This window comes from Larus michahellis, chromosome 2, assembly GCF_964199755.1.
Source record: "Larus michahellis chromosome 2, bLarMic1.1, whole genome shotgun sequence".
NCBI lineage: Eukaryota > Metazoa > Chordata > Aves > Charadriiformes > Laridae > Larus > Larus michahellis.
In genome coordinates, this window is record NC_133897.1 from 41732569 (window position 1) to 41755550 (window position 22982).

The following is a 22982-nucleotide window of genomic DNA, read 5'->3' on the forward strand; positions in this document are numbered from 1 at the left end:
CCTTGTATAAATGAGCCGTAGTATTCTTCAGGTTCTAAGTAAATTACGGATTAAACAGCACCTCTACTATTTTTAAGATCATAATTGCAGAATTATTCAGACCATACCAATAACACGTTTCCTGAGAAATTATTTCCAGTGTATGATTAATGGCTGTTTATCTAAATCAATGGACACTCAGCAAGAAACATGACAAAAATGCTGAGCCCTCTTGGGACCCTGCCTTTGGTTGTGACTGAAGTAGCATGGACTGGTGTCTGCAACTAAACAGTGATCACAGCCACAACTGAATATTCATCCTTAAAATGGTTATAAGTGATAGGAAAATCAGTTAATAAAGTCATCAGAACAAAAGCCTACTTTTTCTTAGTGCTAACTTTTTCAAAAGATTGATTTGCCCTTGATTAATTTCACTCATTTTCTATGGGATTTACTGAGAGATTAAACCAATTCAGAACTAGCTTTCGTAGTTTAGGCGAGATCCTTTTCAGGAATTTTGCTTTTGATCATTAGGCTGCCAGTGCTGGCAATTCAAAGGCCGTGCAGCACCTGGAAAATTCACACAAAATTCAGCTTTCTACCACCAGAAACTATACTTCTTTTCCACCTCTGAACACCAGAGATGGTCACACACACCCATGATAACTCTGCATTGGTCTTCTCTCATGATGTGAGTCCAAGAAATCATCTTTCTTATCTTATTAGCCTAGACAATATTGCATCAAATTTCTTTCAAGTGTGAAATGCACATCTTCCACTCCATAGGAACTTCTCTTCCTTTACAATTCCTTCTATTAATGCAGAACATACATAATAAAAAATTAGATCCTTCTTGGAAGGATGACAGAACTTGTACCTTAGGTTGAAATATGTCTTAAGTACAGAATCCCTGCTTGGGCAAATGCAATCATCCCTACAAGACAGAAATGACCACTAATACAACCAATCTATTTTAGCCAAGAGTCTGTACCAGAACCCTTTTCTTGTCACTGCAGTCCCCACTCCTTGATGAATGTCATTGCATCTCCTCCTGTCTTCTCCTGAATATCTGTTCTGTCCTTACCTCTTGCCAATTGTTTTGGTGGCAGCACCGCCTCCAACAGCACTAATTTAGCACAGGACAAGCTAAGAAGCCTACAAAGATTGCACCGTTTTCCCTGCATCTCATGTCCTGTTGGCTTGCCATGCTAGTAAGGCTTGTCTTACCAATTGAGACGTGGGTCTCAGACTTTAGAAGAACAGTCAACTTGGTGCTGCACCCTTTTTGGTGCTTTTTATTAAAGATTCTTCCATCCTGTAACTACATGATATACATTTTCTTAGCTCTTCCGTGAAGCAAGTTTCATTCCTACAGCCTTTTCAGGCACTAAAGAGATACAAATTAGTCATGTAAAATAATATTAGGAAAAAAATAATTCTTAGCCACTGGGAATTATACAGAATAAAACACTGTTAAATGCAGTAAAAATTTTCATTCCTCCAGTGTCCAAGGTGTTAATTATTTCCATACGCTCCATGTTTTCTGAGATCTTCAGATACTGTTACTCACTTATTGCTGCTTCTCAGAATGTGTTTACCTTAGAAATCAACTTTATCATAACTGTTTATCAGTACTCAAGATTCTGGTATGAAAATCATGTTACAGAATAAATTGCCAAGCAATGACAGGTACCTTGTGGCAAGCTATTTGACTAGAATTGGATTAGTGAAGAACCATCAAATATCTCTATTCAATAACAAAACAAAATTTTCTGTTAGGTAATTACAATAAGAAGTGGTGAGAGTCTTTGGGAAGGTAATGCAGATTGGTGTACCCTGTAAAATAAAAATCATGCAGTATGCTCACATTAATTACTAAACCATAAAAATAAACAGGTTGTCACTTTGGAAGAACAACTTCTATACAAGTGATGAAGTTCTGTATTTGGCAAACAAGGTATTCAAGCAGACAGAACATAAGGAGTGAGCCTGTTTGAGTGATTACTTGATTTGCAATTTAGTGCTTTTATCATCAATTTAAGACGAAACAAAACAAAACACCTGAGCAAATATCCCATAGTTTTTAAATTACTGCATATATCATTGGTCTATTAAATTATGACATTTGGACATGTTTTGTATTGGCTGTGTAGACTGAGGTGAGAGATAATAATGCTGAAGTGCCTGCATCTAATGAAAACATAACACCTTCTCTTTGGTGGCATGGCTCATTGCAAAAAGCAATATATCACTGTCCTGAAAATGACCAGCAGGAATAGGAAAATTAAACCTTTTATGTAAAAACATGATTGCTAATCAAATCTTTATTACCCCATACTCTCACATTCTACTTTCTTCTCATTTACACTTCATCCTGTAGCCCTTGAAGTATCAGGTTTACAGTCTTCTTATATGTTGTGGTTTTTTGATATTGTGAAAGGATAAACTTGTGACAATGACAACATAAAAGATAGCTAAAATATAAAAGTGACTGTGGGAGGAAAAAGAACAGTACAATTAAACTACATCTGGTTATTCGGACAGCTAATTAAAAGTCGTGCTTAAGTTATTAGCAAAATTTACAGTATGTACTCAAGCTGAAGTTTCATCATTCTTGTGAAAACTGAAAAATACCTTTATCACAAGGAAGGAAAAATGCTTGGCTTTAGATATATAAAATGCCACTATTTTCAGAAGTGTGTTATTCAGTAATGATCACAATATAAGGCATATTTCTTTAAAGAAAGAAAAGATGCTTTTAATTTTTAATGATTTCATTGCTATTAAGTTTGTAACACAGCCACTTCATACAAATTGAATACTAAAGATAAATATTACCCTAGCCAATTATCTGATTAAAAGCCAATGAAATAGCTTTTGCAAAAATTCTGGGCTAGCATATACTGTGTTCCTCCTATTGAAGTACAACATAACCATATAATTTTTAATTTATATAGTGATAATTATTGCAATATTTGTACAATGAAGTGAAAAAGTTACAACATAAGATGTTATTTGAAATGGAAAAGCATTCTTCTTCTAATCATGTAGGAAAAGATCAACTGAACTTATTTTTGTCAAAGAAATAATAAAATCAAAGCAAGCACTGACAATTGCAACAAGACTCTAAATGTAAATTAAAATACTTCAGACAAAAGCCTTGAAGGCAAGTGATTCTCCCATCCAGGGATGATTTTCACTTGTCTCCAGGTGTAACATTATGTGCACTGATGGGCTGATCAACAGAACAGAACTTCTCCCCAGCTGTAATCAGGAGTGATTGACGGTTGGGACAAAAAAGTTGATTATCATGACAAGTCCACTGATGCAGAGAAAATAGGCTATGCTGAGGAAAGGATAAAACCTGTTCAGAAACTACCTTCTAAAATCTCCTTTCTAAAGAATAAAAAGAAACATTTATGCCCATCCAAAAAGAGCTAACATAAATGAATTCAGTACGTTTACCATGCATCTCTATCTACAGTTATTCCACCACAATACAATGAGACCTATATAAACCCCAAACAGAATAAACCCCTGTATTTTTAAAATCACAGTTTGAGATCAAGTCATCAAACAATTATATATATGGGAGTACCTCTATGGTCTGCCAGCGGAGCATTGCCTCGGTTTAAATACGTGTTTTGAATTCATAATCACGCTTTTAAAGGCCACGGGGGAGTCAGGTGTAAGTGCCATATTGGATTCTTTCCTGAAAAGAAGTCAGTCCCCTTTGGCCATTTTAAACCTTTAAAGACTTCATTTTCAATTGAGATTAAAAAAGAAAATGCACATGAGTGGGGGCAATACACCCTCAAAGGTATAGTTCAAATAGGTGCTTTTTTATTCCAATATAAAGCTTTTAAAAGTAGATACTGGGTTGCACTTCCACTCCTTCAGAGGATCAGACTCCCAGCTGTTAGCTGTGATGTGAGTAAGTACACGGAATAGCAATATCTCCAGAGACTGTAAAAGACATGCGAGGAGTCATAAAAGAACCAAGAAGCTGAAAAAGTCAGGCCTGGAGGTTCTGAAGTGGAATTTGTTTACATCAGGGGCAGTTACGTTTAACAGTAATTTTCACAAAAGAAAACATTATGTTTTGTACAAGAGGTGGCTGCACAGATACAGTGAAGAAGAATATATCAAAGGTACCCCAGGGAGTGCAATTTTACTGACCATAAAGAGAAAAAAAAAAAAAAAGTGTCCAGAGATCATTTGAAAAGATTTTATGGCTGTTGGAATAGGGTATAATCAACCAAAGCCAAGTAAAAGAGCAACTTTACTTTTAATGCATTTTTAGAATAAATTAGGATTAGGGGGGTTTTTTTTGAGAAAAAATACACTGTACATCATTTGACTCATTTTGATGGAGATCTTGCTACATCACATAAAACGCCACATTTTCGTCACTATCTGCTCTTTCTGTGGACCAGACTTTGACATATATCCCTGCCTGTTTATCTTCTCCCAGTTCTGCTTTATGTCCTTATCAGTGCCTAAGAAAGTGAGCCAGGAGGAGTCACTGATTGGTGACTGAAAGCAGACAATATTTTTCTGTTTTTATAGTCACATTTGTTACCTGCACCTATTATTAATAATCCAGAATCTCAGATTCTCTACTGCATAAATTCTTATTTTTTAAAATAAATTTATAAGGAAGAAGTTACCACAGACCAAGCAAAGCTAGATGAAGATTGCACAGCAAAGAGTTTACAATTTATCTTTCCTTTTAGGTGATGACTCGCTTATGGAAAGTGGTTTCTGTAAAGAGTCCCCATCACCGTTGTTCATAAATTTCAGTTGTTTATTAGAGTTGACTGATTTACTTCACACGTTGACTGAGGAAGCTGACAGGAAAAAATGTCTCAAACACAAATAAGTGTTTGGCAAGAAGTGATAAAGCAGAGGTTTCTCTCCTTGCAGTTGAAATGGGCAGTCTTTTCCATGAATGGAACACGAGAGAACTGGAAGAGAGAATTCTTTCTTCCCACCCCCCACCCCCGGCCCCTTTACACTGTCTGTATTTTTCCCTGTCTTACCAATACCAAATGGTATTTTTCAATATACAGTTCAAAAATACTAACTAAGCGTTGTCTTCATTCCCGCAATTCCAGCCACAGACTTCAAAGAAACTCCAATTAGCCAATACTTACCCAACTTTAGCATTTAAATTTAATTCTCATGTTCCCCCACCCTTCACCAGGCACAAAATCTTTCTGACATTATTGTAACCTTAGGAATGTAGCTACAGGACCCGATTCATTAAAACCACTGGAAATAAATATGTAATTTGCCTGGAAGTTATCTTAGTGACTGACAGATAATCCACGTTAAGCACTCTCCTGACACTGAAAGGAGATTTTGGAAAATTTATGGCCTATCAGACCATTTAGGTCTGCTTTCCGCCCACCAATATCATGTTTTCTGGTATATTCTTATATTCTAATTTAATAACTTCCGAGAGAAGGAAAATTTCTGACAGTAACAAGCATAGATGTGTTTAAACACAGGAGGGAGGTTACATTTATTTCAGACTTTCTCTCTTATTAATTACTCTCACCTCTGCCTTTCTCTGCTTCTTCTTCTGCTCTTTGCAGTTCTGAGATCATCTACGCCCAAGCAGAAGTTAAAAGTTGGGCCCAAAAGGGCAAATACTGCAACCATTCACTTTGGTGTCAGAAGCAGAAACCTTTTAAACCAATTTGTCTCCATATTCCACAGCCAGAATACAGGTCATTAATCTTCTGCAAATTATAAATGGGACTATCAGAGAGCGCCATTGCCTATTCACAGACCATTTCTAGCAAACTCAAGTAATTTTCAAGAGATGTCAAACCTTCTGCACAATTGGCTTGCTTTATCAAAAAAAGTGAGTGCTTTGAAAATGAAATAACCTGGTAGGATGAGCAGAGGTAGGAAGCAAGAGTTGACAAAGGTGAATAAAAAGAAGTCTGGTTTGCATAATTTTTTTAAGTCCTAACACAGCAACAACTGCTGATAAGCTGAATGTTTTAATCCCTCCAGGATCGTGTTCTTATACTGACTGTGGTGTTCAGTTGATGCAGATGTTAGACATTTCTCCATAACCTCTGCTTGTGCAGGGACCAGGTAGCTGGGAAGCATTAGACTTTGCTTGCTCCTGGATTTACGGAACAGAATCATTTAGGTTGAAAAAGACCCTTAAGATCGAGTCCAACTGTTAACCTAACGCTACCAAGTGTTAGGTTACCACTAACTAACCCATGTCCCTACGCGCCGTATCTACACATCTTTTAAATACCTCCAGTGATGGTGACTCAACCACTTTCCTGGGCAGCCTGTTCCCATGGTTGATTTAGACACTCTCTCTTCAACTACCACTGCTGAACGTGGCCGGAGAGTGAATTTTTAGAATAAATTGTGAATGCAGTGGACACCAAGGCACTCAATCTCTCTCCAAAGGCAACAGACCAAGTAACCAGCTGATATTAAGAGCATGCGTTCTTAAAGATCAATAACTTGAAACTTTCCTTCTTTCCTACTTCTTTTTTGTCATCAGGCAATGCCTCTACGAGCCCGATACCTCTGGGCTGGTCCATGTTCTGCAACAGTACAGATTTTCTAGACAGAATAGATTACTTTCACTACAAGAGAGGAGAGAGGTACAAGGATTAGTGAAGAGTTAATGTAGAGAGCTCCATAGCTTGTGAACGACCGAGAGACCACTTACACCACCCAAATGTTTGGATTGTGGGCAATGCTTAAGAGGCAAGGAAATACCTACACCCTTAGGTTATCAGTCAAGGGACTCAGTTCAACACCTCCAAAAGTACTCAGAAGCTAAACAACAAGGTGCTGTGTCAGATATTAATAATTTCTGCTCCTAGGTTTTATAGGTGCACAAAAGTTTTGCACAGAAGGTGCAAAAATACGGGAAAAATAATTCATACAACAAAAGGAAATTATTTATACTTTGTACTAAGCGTTTTAGAAATGCTTTAAGAAACTACAGATTTTGTGAAAATTCATGACTGTTGTTCAACAGAGTATTCTGGATTTCATAATTTATAAACTGAGTTACTTATTTCCTACACGAAAAAGGTTACTCAGAACCATTTCAGAATGAAACAACATCTAACAGAAGACGAGACTGAAATAAAAAATTAAGATTATTTTCTTTCAAAATACAGCACCCAGTCAAAAAAAGGAAGTTTGAATTCTCTAGTATGGGGAAGACCAGACCTGCACAGGACCTGACTGCAACTCATATTGCAGCCTTTAAAAGTGGAAAGAGGAGGTAATGCTTCTAAAATGTGCAGGCTAGGCCTATAAAAGCAGACTCCACTCAATATCCAACTGGGCAAAAAAAATTGTGGTTGTTTTCAAATTAGTCATGTATGCAATGTAACTGCAAAATATTGTTTGCTATTTGGTTAGACTTTTGGCGTGCCAAAAAATCACGTATCTTGAATTATTTTTTTAGCAATTCTTTAGGGTTTCCATAATGTGTTGACACAAATGCCAGATATCCCATAGAAACCTCTGCACTAATCACCTTCTGTGATTAATTGCTACTTTTTCCAGTGAATACTACAAACCAGTATCTCTGGAAAAGTGTCGACCTATGAGTGTATTTCCATTCTGACTCACATTCTGATCTCAAATGAATGGCATGTGCAATTCCACAATTGAAATCAGCACTTGTTTCTCTCCTTATGCTCAACTCCACAGTACAGGAAAGATGGTGCATTATTAGAAAGAAGTAGCATATATACATAGATAGATGAAGTTATATACCTATATAAATTTTATATATATATATAAATAATTTTATATATAAATAAAATTAAGTTAACTCTGGGTGAAGTTTTATTCTGGGTGAGGTACAAGTGCTGCAATTAATGCTATACCCTCACAGAGTAACACTGAGTTTAAGGGGATGCTGAGCATCTGTAAACGCTTGCTCAAGAGACTCTCCTCAAAGAATCAGGCTGATGATCTGACTGAACGCAGATGCATCAGTTTGGAACGACCAGAAGTCAAATTGTCCTCAGGTAATAGATAAATGTGCTTGATGGCTGGCAATACCTGCAACAAGTGACTTTGATTAAGGAAGCCGTGCATTACAATTCAAGCAGAAATTGTTGCTTTTATACCAAAGCAGGGTTCTAAATCTAAAGAAAGGTTAATTGGAAATCTAAATCTAACCCACAATTGGAGGCACAATGAAACATGCAAAGAATAAGAACATGTGGTTATAGCCACACACAGAACAGCGACTGAGGTAAATAGTACATGTGGCTTCGAATACCATTTAAGCATATCTCTGAAAGTTGAAATCAGAAGGGTGAAATGCTAAATAACTTCAAGCAGTTAGCTGTATCAGCCTTTCCTGGTTCTTAATGGATCAACTTTTGAAAGTCCCTCTCTCTGCAAACAGAGGCCACAGGCCAGGTGTGACCATCACTTGGCAAGGAGAAGAAATGAAATCTCTATTACCTCTTCCATACCATGGAAACAGGTTTGTAAGTTAGTTGAGCAGGAGGTCACGTAATCTCTCTCTCAGCTCTGAAGCTACATTCAGCGTTTCCTGTCCATTCTCAGAAACAGGTGTCTAATTTGTTAAGCCCCTCTGCCAACAGGGAGGCCACAAATGTCCCTATGTGTTTCCTTCCAGAACTTCACTACCGTTAGAGCTGGAATTGTTTCACCAAATATTCCAACAAAAAATTTATTGAATCAAATTAATCTGAAGAATTAATCAAATTTATTCTTCTATCAAAACCAAGGAACGCAAATATCAATTAGTCGCTGTTCTCTTATTAACCCCCTTTCATACACTATCTATCCAGTTCTTTCTACTTTCCCTAATAAAGTTTTTTTACATCTTGTCATACTAGTGGATGTCTTCTAAATTCTGCTACTAATTATGCTTTTGTTAAAGTGTGATAATCACTGCTGTAAATAATTCTTCACCTGAGGCATTGCCAATTTCAAATACTGTGGAATACTTACCTGTCTATTGATAAATGTAACAATTTTTTGGGGAAAAAACATTATCATAGAATTAGTTGGGTGTTTTGTTTTTTTTTCCCCCATTAGCAACTGTTAATGTATATTTGGATTGTGATTCACTATAATTTCTTTTTGCCCGTTTTGCCAGACATTTCTCATTTTACTACTTGTACATTTAATTTTTCCAGTCTAAGCTCAATAGTTTGTGCTTTTATTTACTGCACTTGTCAGAATTCCAGACTATTTTCTCCAGCTGGTGAAGACAATTTTGGACTGCAATCCTGAACTTGCCACTTTCCATCAAGTGCCTGCCACCCTCCATCTAGGTGTCATCCACAAACCCGGTGTATGTACTTTCTATTGTGTCAGGCACATTGCTAATGAAAATTTAGAGTAGCAGCAAGCACAGAACAGACTCCTGCAGATCCTGACTTGTAGTGATCTTTTGTTTTGACAGGAAACCATCAGCAACTACTCTCAGTACAGTTTTTCAATCTGTTGTGCAACCAACTTTTAACAATTTCACCTGGACCATGTTCACCTACTTACTTTACAAGACTGTCACATAGGGCTGCATCAACCCTTATTAAAGCCAAAATATATCACATCTCTTTATTCCCCATTATCCATTAGACCAATTACCCTGTCAAAGAAGAAAATCAGATTGGTTTGACATGATTTGTTCCTGACAAATTCATGTTGGCTGTTTCTTATCACCTTATTATTCCTTAGGTGCTTACAAATTGATACTTTAGTCATTTGCTCTAGGTACCAAGCATAACCTAAATGGGATACATGTCCTCTGGTCCTGCTTCTTTCCCCATGAAAGTTAGAACCATAGTAAAATCCTGTGGAGCTATAGTGCATCCTTATCCTCTAAAAAAATCCTTCACTATTATTTTATTGGAACGACACTTTTTGAATCCTGACAACTTCATACCGTTGAACTATGTATCGATACCTTTTCTTTATAAAGATGGAGAAAACCAAGGTAAAACCACAACAAATAAGGACTCCACAATGAGCATTCAGTTCATGACTTTCAGGAGAATATTACTACTGTTGCTATTTAAGTCAAACAATAATTTCTGGCTAACATATTTGGAAATATTTTTACAATGTATCATAATGGAATTTAAGTCCTGTGAGTACATAAAAACACTGCCCAACCTTTCTCTAACGGCAAGCTGGATTATCACTCAGACATCTGCATTAAATGAGAGGGAAGAGAAAGAGAGAATCCCTTTGCAAGAATTGACCTTGTTAACAGACACTGTCACTGCCTTGATCAGTTGATGAAATTGGAAATGTGTGAAACCAAAAAGTCAAGACAGGTGATCAAAAACATGAGGAAAATTTAGTAAGTTCTTTTTTTCCAAACCATTGGGTTGTTTGTTTGGGTTTTTTGGTTTAGTTTGGTTTGGTTGTGTTTTTTTTTTTTAGTGATTGGACATGTTATCAGAGAATTTACTCCTACAGCTATCTATAGGCACATGAGTTGTCCTACTGAAGCCAGCTGGACTTCATTTTACAGGGTGCTTTTAGCAGATGTTTAATGTTTACTACAAAGTATGCATTTAACAGTTCTTCTGAACTGGTGCAATAGCTCTCAGCAGCTGCCAAAGTCTAAATGGCAACTCACAGACTTGCAACTAAGCACATACTTAAATGTTTTGCCCTGTATTGGATGAACAATGTGAATGTAAATGTTACAGATAGATCTCTCTCAATGCAAAAAAAAAAAAAACCGAAAAAAAAAAAGATTCACTGCTTGAAACAGACTCCACAGAACCTACCTCTGCTGTTCTAATGTTTTTTTCTCAGCATGGAGAGGCTTTGGTTACTTGCTCATTCCTCCCTTCTCTTGTATGAGAAGATTTATTTTAAAAAGAAATACTGAACACACAGCTGTCATGAAGATTTATAGATAACTCCTTTAGAAAGAAGCTAAACGATTTTAGACTATTGTACTGCCTTTTCTCATTTTTCTTTGGAATGTAATTTTGATACCGTGTAACCAGAAAAAAAAGCTCTTCTGCTCTGAAAGAAATCTGTATCAAAGGGGAGAAAATTCTGTGTTCTCTGCAAAAATGAAAAATCTCACAGACCAGTTTTATTGTAAACATTTTCATAATATTGTCGTGCAGTAGGTAAATGGAATTTCTAATCATTAGTGTCTGATAAGTCCTATCTCTGGCATCTAAAAATAAAGACGTATTGGCAGAGAAGCCACAAAGCCCTAGGTTTCTGAACAGAAAAGCTATTTACTGTTGTTATGGTTTTAAATCATGTTCAACAAAATATGATGAAAATGAAAGGTAGGAACATTCAGTAAATGAAACTTTTTCATAATAATAAAAGAAAAAATTACAATGTGTGTGCTTGCCATTCATACAGTAGAGTTATCAAAAAATGATAGCTAATAGGTCTTTTTCTTCAGAGCAAGCTTTCCTTTAAGTCTCAACATTAGATCTTTAGTTTAGTGCATTTTTGCTTCAAAAACTGTTGGACATACAGAACTACCCAAGGAACGGAGGAACTTAGCTCTGCCTATTGCCTTCATATTGCAGAAACACATTTCTAAACTGCAGTGGAAGTCTGACCACTTACTATTTCTCGAAAAGCCTCAGCAGAGCGCTTTGTGATTTTCAGGAGTAATAACTATATGCACTGGAATGAGAAGAGACTATCAAAAAGATACCCTTAAATCTCTTCTGTGTGGTAGGGAAAAGGGAGAGAGATATCATCCCATGTTAATCAATGGGCAGCTTTTGGATAGTAATCTCTCCATCAATCAGAAACACTGGGTTTGCTTTAAAAATTAGGTGAATATTAAAAGTGGAAAGTGAAAGATACTCAGTAAGAAGGTCTCCCCATTCCAAAAAGTTAATGGTATTGATCTGCTTTGAGAGAGGGGAGCATTAGAACAACGTTCTACTGAACAGTGTTGGCAAATTGGAGTTCAAGTCTATGAAGGTGTGTCACCTTGAAGGTGTCAAGAGACAACTAAATATCTGCTTGAAACCTTTTCTTCCAAGAGTTTGCTGCGAACAGTCTAAATGAATAGATTTCTTCTGAAACCAGCTTTTTGAGCACTGTAGATGACTCTGAAAATGGCCACTGCTTCTTCCCCCTCTCTTCTTTGGAATCCTTTCTAAGAGCAGCAGAAAAGTATGGGAGCATACCAGTCCCACACATAAGAAGTATTAGTGTCCACTGATATCTTGTTTGCTTCTGTGTAGAGGAATTTTTATTTCAAACATTTTATTCTGGAAAATGCCTAGCTCCTGTCAGCTGGAAAATTTTCCATCCCGTGTATCAATCCAAGTTGTGTATCTGCTAATGACTGAGTCATTTTAATGATGTATTCATCCTTTCTTTTGTCTAGATCTTCTTGCAGACTAACAAACGGTATACCCTCTGTGAAAGGAGGTGTTTCACTTTAGTATGTAACACCGAGGTGCTTGACGTCTCATGCAGCTACATACTATGTATGATTCCGTGTGACGTGCTTTTTCTCCAAGACAAAGATGAAAATTATGAGTGATTAGCTGGGCTGCTTAGTCAGTGGCATGCACTGTGGCCCAGAAGTCTCTGTCGTCCCCTCCCCATGAATGGCTCAGTATCTACAGTCCTAATTCTAGCATCTGGCTTCTAATTGAAAGAGCCTAATTTGACTCTTCTATTTTTATCTGTGAGGGACACGACAGGCCCAGAGAATGTCTAACCCTTCCTTGCACCACTGTCAATGTTATAAGAGGAAGGTGTCCATTCAGTCCATGAACTAGAAAATCTGGAGTCATCAGTGATAGTAAGTACTGTCTGGTCTGGAAATTAAGATCTTGTTAAAATTATTTCTAAGGAATAAAAAGCTAAGGGGAATGAAAAGACCTGCATTATTTTTAACCCCTAGGTGGCCGATCCTTAGAAGAATGTTTCAAGGTTCAATTTAAGTTTTTGACAAGTTCGTGGCTTTGATAAATAATCGATAAACTAAAAATAGGTACAAACCGTACATAAATACTGCCTACAAAGAAGTAGCATCACACAAGAATTATTCCATTTCTTCATATGACTAGCATGGATGTCTCATGGATGTTTTTGGGTTAGTCCTCACTCTAAATTCAAACATTTTTATTCTGACAGAATAAATTCTGATAGAATAAATCCATATTTAAATTAGTAAAACCGGTAGTAAATGAAAGACATTTGGTAGGGGAAGGTAAGTTTCCAACAGCAATGCCCATGTCTAGAAACTTCCTGGAGAGACTAGAATAGCGGAATAAATTGTGTTGTACTATGTCAGGTTTTGTCTGTACACGCAGTGATCTTGGAGAAGGAAATAAAGGAGTTAAATTCCAAGAGGCTTTTCTGTGACAGAACACGTACTCCTTGGCAAGAAGCACCACAGCACAGCTTCCTTGGGTAATTGTGGGGTACAGGTTTCCTCTGTGTATTAGAGAGTTCAGCTTGCTGGAGAAGTGAGAGGATGTAGGTAGAAGCCAACAGAAAAAAAAAAAATCACCTGCTTTTTTTTTTTCTTTTTAGAGCTTTTTTTCTTTTTAGAGCTTTAGAGATATTGTAAAGGTAGAAAAAGGAAGGTAGATCCACAAGGACTCGAAGTATATCTGAATAACTCGTAACATTTACAGACTGAAAAGGAAGGCAAACATAACCAGGACTGGTAGAAGAATTAGGACCCAGCAAATATTTCAGCCTTATTAGCAGTAATGGATCAATCCATTTTCCTATTTACACTCTGTGCAGCACAACTGAAGTTGATGAGCTTGCAGGAATATATCCGCAGGGAAAATCTGGCCGGGTGTATAAACACTACCAAATAATTGTGTTTATTTGAAGCATCCTACAGCCTTTTCATCTGCTGAGCCACAAACCGAAATCACAACATTTCATTTAGGTTCAATTTATGCAAATTACGGCACATCCTAGAAGATAAGTACATATTTCTAATCTGATACAAAATGATCGACTTACATCAGAATTAAATCTCAGCTGGCAAATGTTGCATGATATGATTTGCTTTCTTCTATGAGGAAGAGGAACCCCAAATGTATGATTTATTACAGCTTTTTGAATTGGGTCCATCTGTAAAGAGAGAATAAAAAGAAAAATAAAAGCTTTTGCCATTCCACTGTATGCTATGTTATCTATAGTCTCAAAACAGTTACTGCATTATGCCATACCACACCCCACACTACAGAAAACTATTATTTTTCTTCAAAAATAAGTATTTCTTCTTCATACAGTTTTACAAAGAGGTAATAAAGAGTTTTACAAAGAGGAGCAAAGAAAAGTGTCATTAGGTATCTTGAAATACACGTCCTTAGTTCAATTCTATACGCGCCAATCTCCCTTTACTGAAGAAAGATAAAAGCTGTAAATGTTGAACAAGTTCACCTATCAAAACACCAATTTATGTTTTTTGATATCATACAAAAGCTAGTGCACTAAATGAAACAAAAATATTTTACATAAAATTACTAAAAGAAGGATCAATGGAAATGTGAAGGATATTATATACAAATAATTCCAGAATAAAACAGAATAGCTCAGTATTATGAAAAAAATAATTATTTCCCAGGAACTAATAAATCAATCTTTTCCACAAAACAACTGCTACACAACCTGCAAGAAATCCAAATCCTCCAAAGATTATTTTCACAGTCGTTTAGAAGAAATAATTTTGAATAAACCCTATTTGAAGGATGAATTTTTCCTTTCATGAAAAGCATTATTCTGAACTAGCCTCTACCAGAACGCCGATCTGTCAGTGTCTGCAAGTCAGCAACCCATAAGGCTACCCAAGAGACTGTTTTTATGTGGCAGATTGAAATCAACTTCCCCAAATTCACTGGTCAAAAATATTTGTATTTCTTTTTCACAAAAAGCATTTCACAGCTATTTAGCTATTTTTAAAATCTAGGAATAGCTTTACAGCAACTTTGTAAGGCCACTGATAGTTTTTATCTTTAAATTGTATTGTTACAAAATCACAGACTTTTATGACACACAATACAACTAACTGTCTAACTTTGATGACAACCAGTATTCACACAGCATAATTTGTACGTGTCTTGAGAAAAAACCCAACTTTTTCCGTGCTCATGTCCCCACAATTCACTTTTTTCTAGTCTGTTAGCAAAGCGTTATTTGAGAAATAAAGAATCAGAGCTTTTCCTTAATCAATTATTCATAGAAGATGTAATGGCAGACAGTCATGGCTTCTATTGCAGTGCATCCAGAACAGATCACTACAGAAGTTTTGCATCACTTGACAGCTGTTCAGTGTCAGATATGAAATAGGTCATTAAACTAACTCCTGTTGAAAAGAAATTCAGATTTGTAAAAAAAAAAAAAAACCAAAAAAAACCCAAGGTAAACGTCAGAGCTTTATAGAAAGGTTTGGAAGAAATGCTCAGGTTGAACATCCTCTTCAATTTGATGTGACAGTAAAACACCTCATACATTTGTGCAACTGTCAGCATAGAAGAACACCAATGCTACCTAGGAACTAGGGGTGCCACTGTAACATAACCCTAAAATAACACTGATGGCTAAGGTGAGAGTATATCAAGCTCTGAAACACTACAGCACGCTGTGTAAGACTTTCTGTGGTGATCAAACCATGTGCTGGGGCACTCCTTTTACTCAGTAACATGATCTTGAAAAAGTCCACGGTCCCAAAATACTATTGTATAGACCAGAAAAAAACACCACCACATAGGAAAGTAAATAGACAGTAACAGCTCTTCTTTTTTCAACTGCCCCACTACCCAAGAGATTACTTCTTATAGCAGCAGAACCAATAAACCTGTATCCTGTGATTTTCAACACTAAAGCATGACCTGGTCTTAACTGATGCTGTTTCGCTGCTGATGAAGTTTGGAGAAATTTAGGCACTGTTCCTTTTGCCACTGCAGGTCTAAAATACTTAGGGAAACCTCAAGCTCAGATATATGAATAAGTCAGCACATGATAACACGAAATTGTGCATTCTTTGATCCAGCATAACTGTTTGCCTTTCCGTTAACCACAGCTGTGAGATACTATTGGTTTAGCCTTCAGCGTTAACATGCTAAGCTCTTTCACATCATCTCACAAGTGCCATAAGTTAGGAAAGCCAACAAAGAAGCTCTCTAAGGGTTATATGAAAGGTACCACCATGGTTCACAAGATGGACCAACTGATTTTTTGCATTGGATTTGCCCATCTTCGCAGTAAGAATTCTAGCTCCAAATGGGGTTGGAATTCTGGGGGAACTGATGCTCACATATTGAGAATGAAACAAATTGTAGAATTGAGAAAAATCATGAAGGTGTGGAATAGTCGGTCTATTTTGGATTTAATTTTATTTTGATCTCACGGGAAAATGTGGAGTTTCTTTCCTAATCACTCCACAGATTTTCCCTTTTTCATCTGCCGATACAGAAATCCATCTGCACACTTCCCTTTCTCTTTCTAAAGATGTGGACTCCTAGATATACAGCTACATGGCCTCATTGTGAACTGGATGATTTGTGTTTATGGCTCTAAATGAAGAAGTGTTCTGGATAGCCTCCAAGTTGATTAAGAAAAGCTGCTTCAAAGTAAGAATCTCTTCTCTGCCAATTGCTCTTTGATACTGCAAAGCAGAATTAAACTTCAAAACTTAGCCCCAGATTCTAATAAAGCTGGAGGGGCAGAATTGCCGGAGTGATATTTGACATTATTTTTTTTTTCCTGAAGATTTCATTTGGGAAACACCACCAATACATAAATTTTCAAATAAACACCTAAAAGCACCAGATAAGCCTCTAGAAGTTTTATGCAGGAAATTTGAAAGAGGTAACAGGATACCTAGGTGCAGCATGATAAGCACTCGGATATCACAGACCCTGGAAGACAGAGAGGAGCCCTGCTGAGAGTCAGAGGAACAAAGAGAGGCAGCTGATTGCCAGAAAATAGAGAGCAAGGATTGCAGGGAAGTATAAAGAGGGAAATAATATCATGTAGCTGAGATAATCAGCAAGTGGTGAGATACTTAACTGAATCTCCAAGCACTTCTAGGCTCATTGAATGTTACTAATTACACATATAAATTGTATTTCAACTTATGTAAATGGTATTTGCTTTCAAAATAAAAGTTACCGTGATATACTTTCATAAAATCTGCTTTTTACTCATTTCTAGTGCTATATGACAATCATTGGGTTTTTAGTTTATTTCTTAGATGCAACTGATTTAATTTATCATAGAATCATAGAATGTGTTGGGTTGGAAGGGACCTTTAAAGGTCATCTAGTCCAACCCCCCTGCAGTAAGCAGGGACATCTTCAACTAGATCAGGTTGCTCAGAGCCTCACCAAGCCTGGCCTTGAATGTCTCCAGGGATGGGGCCTCCACCACCTCTCTGGGCAACCTGTTCCAGTGTCTCACCACCCTCATTGTAAGGAACTTCTTCCTAAATTTTGAACTTCTTCTAAAGAAAGAAGTTCTTCCTAATTTACTGCCATTTACAGTGAAGGACAGAGAGATTTGGAATTCACATGAAAGATGGTGATTCAGCTGTCAAAAACGTGCAGGAGAGCGTGGTTTGCAAGATCACCCTTTACTTCCTCTCACCAATATAAGTTACAACACAAAAAGGGTGAGCTGCCCTGTGTTTGACTTGTCCGCTACCTTTTGCTTTTCTACTCTCCAGCACTAGGTCTATCTTACTATGTAACACAGGCTGTGTCACACTTTTCCTTGCAGTCAGTCTAGGGGTAGGACATTGCTCAAGGTTCATTGCAGACTGTAAGGTAACGGCTAGTTTGGGCAACGAAGATAAATATGAAAGGTTTCATATTTTATTCAGCTAACTTTTGTTTTCAATAAATAAAATGCACAGCAATAATATCATCTATGTTTTAATTATTCAAGCTGAAATTTGTGGCAACACGGTATTATTTACTTTCTTTGATCAAATACTGTATTCCTTCCCCAAGATTTTCAGGGCCTTACTGTGCTTCAGCAAAACCCAGGCTTAAAGCAAGGGCATGGCAGAAGTTGGCCCCATACTCTTTTCTTAGCTTTGACCTTACCGCTTTCATGTGGTTTTGCTTGCTTGTTTCAAATTCAACGTTATCAGAACAATGACCTTAGCTGCGTTCTTCTTTGTTCTGGTGCTTACCATAGAGCATGAAAAGCATGAAAGACCTCTTTTTTTTTTTTTTTTTTTTTTTTGGTGGACTGCAGATGAAAGGAACGGCTGTTGCATGAATTCTTATGGATGAAACATCTGCCACCAAATCACCGAGAAGTTGACCCAGGAGATCCCGTGTTATCCTACCTGCCTGGGCAACTTTTCCAGAATCACCATAGCTGCTGTCCTTGAGGGCCTTCTGTAGCCAAGTCTCTCTCTCATTAAATTTCATTAAATATCTGCAGAAGGCAGAACCCAGGCTGGTAAATTTTACCTACAGAGAAATTTTCCTTTGGAAATGTAAATTTTACATAATTTCCACCAACAATTACTAAATGTTCTTTTTTTTTTTGGTGGAGAATTTTTTTATGCTGAAACTGAAATTCAAACACATAGCTCTTCCTGTATTTAAACAAATTTTTAATATATATAATTTTTATTAGACCTTTTTACGTGACTTCTTATCCCAGAGGCATGAGCGTATGCCTTACTTAAAAACAACAACAACTGATAGCAAAGGAAAACATGGAAGTTTGATCCATAAAAGCTCAAATTGCAAAAGGATATAAACCAAAAGGAGTTATTTTTATTTTTTTAATTGTATATTAAAACCAAGGGGCATGACATGAGCATTTCAAATGCTTGAGTTTGGCAGTAAACTAATAGAATTGCACTAATATCTATAAATAAAAGCATCCAGGTCAAAGGATGATGATAATGTGGATGCCCAGAGCCTGTTCAGAACATATGGTAGCCCTAAAAGAGTCAAAGAAGTACAGAACTATATTTACCTCAAAACCAAACAAATTACCTGCAAAAGATTGACTCAAATCACTATGGTCCTTGTCGTGGTTTAACCCCAGACGGAGGGTGGGATCACTGCTTGGGAATGGGACGGGTATTGGTCAGCAGGTGGTGAGCAATTGCACTGTGCATCACTTGTTTTGTATATTATTATTATTATTATCATCATCATGATCTTTCTTTTCTATCCTATTAAACTGTCTTTATCTCAAGCCAAGAGCTTTACCTTTTCTTCCAATTTTCCTCCCCATCCCACTGGTGGATGGAGAGAGGGTAGGGAGGAGGAGTGACCGTGTGGCTGAGTGGTGTTCAGCTGCCATCTGGGGTTAAACCATGACAGTCCTATACTAAGTGAGCAGAAAAACACCTCAGGTCATTGAAGCTCTCAGGAAAAAAATGCTGTAGAACACTTTAGTGGTAATTTACAAAAAGATTACCCACCAAAAGTCTGACCTCCATTACTCAAATGAATTCAGTAACACAGCTACCAACACCTCTCACAAGTTCTTAAAATCCAGATGCTAAGACAATGAAATGTTACAATGAAAATAACATTAAAGGAATGATATTCTGAGTACGGTTTCTTATCATAGGCCTGCACTTCTACAAACACATTTAATTGTGAGTACAAAAATAAAGTCAAACAAGCACACTGTAATATTATTATAGTTGCAGGCAAGGTGTTAATATTTCCACGTATGAGTTGAGGCTTATGTGAACATCTTAATTGTAAAGTTGATAAGGAATAAAGATAACTCAGTAGGGGCTCATTTCATTCATTTTTTTATGTTCCAACAAATGGGGAAACGAATAAGAGCACTGGAAACAGCGTAAATCCTGTACCAACCACATACACAATGCCTTACCAAGCAAAAAAGAACAAAATGTTGTCATATGCTCCACAGTTTATACTTACTGGTGAACTGAATCCGTTTTTAAAACTGCATGACGCATGCAGTTTTAACACCAAACCGTTCAAACATAAAACTGCCTACTGCATTATAATTGTGACATACTAGTAGAGACCCGGAAGAGCAGTTACTAAAAGCTATAGGAAACCTCCTCAATCATGTACAGCCACTATCATTTATAGCTGGGGGACTTTTTGAACCAGAAATTTTCTCAGGGCATAATCTGACTATTTCCAATTGAGAACTGAGCAGATCCTCTCTCAGTAGCATCAAGGACGCAGAAACATTTCCCCTGCAATCATGCTGGTCAATTGTACAGACGCAGTAATACTATATCATATTATATCACATTACATTGTTATTACTTATGCAGAAACTCTGATGTTTTGGAGAACTGCTGGACATTCAGCCTTGTATTGCCTGTATGGAGTGCCTATATTATGGACATTGATCAGCTGAGTAGTAGGAGCTGAGTGGCAGCTCCTTCTTCTCCAGGAGATATTTGGCACCTACTGCAGCTGCGCATTCAAGCTGGACAAAGCATGTGCAACAGGTCTAAAACTTCCAGCAAGTATTGGAACTACTGGGTGTCACACACTGCAGTTCATTTCTGCTTGTGCACATCCATCTCAAAACTCTTGAAAGTATTTATTAACTGTGCATGTTAAAAAAACCCCAATCTGTGCAGCACATGTAGTAGGTCTGATGCTTTCCAGAAATGTCAGACCTATAACTTACAATCTACTTGACACATTCTTAATATACTGGTGTTCAGGTCAGAAACAGAATAGTTCAACAACAGCTCAGTGGTTTGATCCTAAGTATATTTGACGTTCTGTATTTCCATAAGAAATACGTCCCATTGTTAGGGCTAGCAGTCCAGGGTTTTTTTTCCAACATCACGTTAATCTGGGAATAAGAATCTTACAAACTAACCAAAGAACACAATTCAAAAGGAATGATGGGAAGAGCTTAGTAAGCATAATTAAACACACAAAAAAAGAATGTTCAACAGTACTTTGGTTTCATGTGGAAGTAGAACAATATGATGTCAAATGGTTAAAATACATGTTCTAGATGTGCTACCATGCATGGTTTATCCTTTTACAGCTAATTTATTCAGTATTGCCCTAGTAATTATGGTGAATAATTATGCAGTGAATTGAACTCAGCATTACACATCTTTTCTTAGTGTCTACCATGTCTGCTTTTATCAATGAAACAGGGTAGAACTAACCTGATGCTTTTCATGTACATAAAACTGAAATATTACTCAACCTAGTTAAATATAAAATAATTCACATTAAATACTTGCAACGACTACAATAATGTGCAATATTTACAGAAGAATTACTTTTCTTTACAAAAGTGATCTCTATCAAAAAGAAAACTGTAGTCACTTCCCAAACAATGTAACTGGTTTATGTAACTTGAACAGTACTTCAGATTGAATTTCCAAAGTAAACTTTTTATTCTCTTGTTGAAGTCTTATAAGAGTATAAGGATTTATCTTATTTTTTTTCTCTTTTTTAATGGAGCTATTTAATTGTAGCAATTGTCTAGTCACCTTCTGATGTGACTCTAGTATTTCTCTCTTGCTTTCTTTTTTGTTATTTTTTTTCTTTTATATTTTCCCACTTGGCAATGAGATGCTGAGGCAGCAGCAGTATTTCTGGCAAACTGCTTGAATATACAGAAACCAGTCAGAGCAAAAGGATTTGCATTCACAGTGGTATCGCACAGAAATACTGTAACCACACAGAGATTATGCAAATCCTTATACTCTGATTGTCTAATAATGGTTGTCAGTCAAAAGATAAGAATTTGCATATGCTAAGGCTAGTGAGAAATAATGACACAGTGATTATGCTAATCAAACACACTAAACAACATGTGAAGGACTGTCAAACTGGAACAAATCTGTGTATGTATGTGTACCTATACTAAACACAGAAACACACAGTGCTAAAAGAACATTAAGTTTGCAGATCAAACCCTTAAAAACATGAAATGCCTATAAGCCTTAATTTAACCGCTTTATGAATTTACATTTTTGGAATATATTCACATATTTTTCCTGAAAGATTCTGGCTTTGTTCTGTTCAGAAGATGGACAGCGTTCACTCAGTGAGTAACTCTTCAATGTTGTGTTTTGTCTAAGGGGTTGAATGAATAGCCCTAGATTTTATTTACTATACAAAGCTGAAACCTTGCTCCCAATGGGAATCATCAGCCTATTCATTGGCTCTCCTACAGTCTTCATTGACACAGGATGCGAGTACTTCAAAAGTATAATTAACTTATTTTCAAAACTTCTTTCTTAGGTAAAAGATGGTATTTTCTCAGAGATGCAGAATAAAAGTGTATACTAGGCTCCAGCTACCCCACTTAATATACCTAACAGTACTTACCATCATATTGCCTTTCATATGTTTACCACACAGCTCCTGACTTCAGATTCATCTGTGAAGGTGCTACACAGCCTAAATGCAGCCTTTCAACTGCAAGTTGGACTCACAACCCATGAAGTTGTCTGAGAAAAGTTTGGGTTAAGTGGCTTGCCTCGCATCTCTCAGAACAACTCTCCAGGGTGGTATTCAACTGGTTTTCTGGAATGGGATGGCCCTTTCTTCTTCCTCAGTCCCATCTCATTCAAAACATGTTTTCCAGTTTCTTCAACAAACAGTGCAAGAATACCACGGATAATAATCTTTGGAATTACAAAACCATGATTGTTCCCCAGTGCTGATCCAAAGGACACACAAAATTCTACCAGACTGAAAAGATTCTCCCAAAGGAGAGAAGATGAAAGGCAACCAAACGCGGCATGTTTGTCATAGTGCTCTATTATCCAGTAGACAATACAACAATTGCAGCATAAGAACAGACTAACATGAAACAGACCACCTTGAAAGTGGGAGAATTACTCTATTTCTAGTCGGCGTTACCAAAGTGGTGTGGAAAGGAGGAGTAGATTGTTTCTTTTCAGCTGCTCACTTAAATGAACAGTGGCAGACAGCAAAAATATGATTAAACCCAAAACAATTGCTTAAAACAAAGAGAGAGAAATGTTATACTCTCTCTAAAGATACCAATAAAGATAAAAA

The 22982-nt window shown here is 36.9% G+C and overlaps 1 protein-coding gene across 6 annotated transcripts in view; it reads right to left on the reverse strand.

Annotated features, from left to right (window-relative positions):
- The window catches only part of ZNF385D (zinc finger protein 385D), a 438606-nt gene that overhangs the window by 86051 nt on the left and 329573 nt on the right, over positions 1-22982 (reverse strand). For all 6 annotated transcript variants that reach the window (XM_074575015.1, XM_074575014.1, XM_074575017.1 and 3 more), the window contains one exon: positions 13972-14082. In XM_074575015.1, the coding sequence (XP_074431116.1) occupies positions 13972-14082 (111 nt within the window). The remainder of the gene's footprint in view (positions 1-13971; positions 14083-22982) is intronic.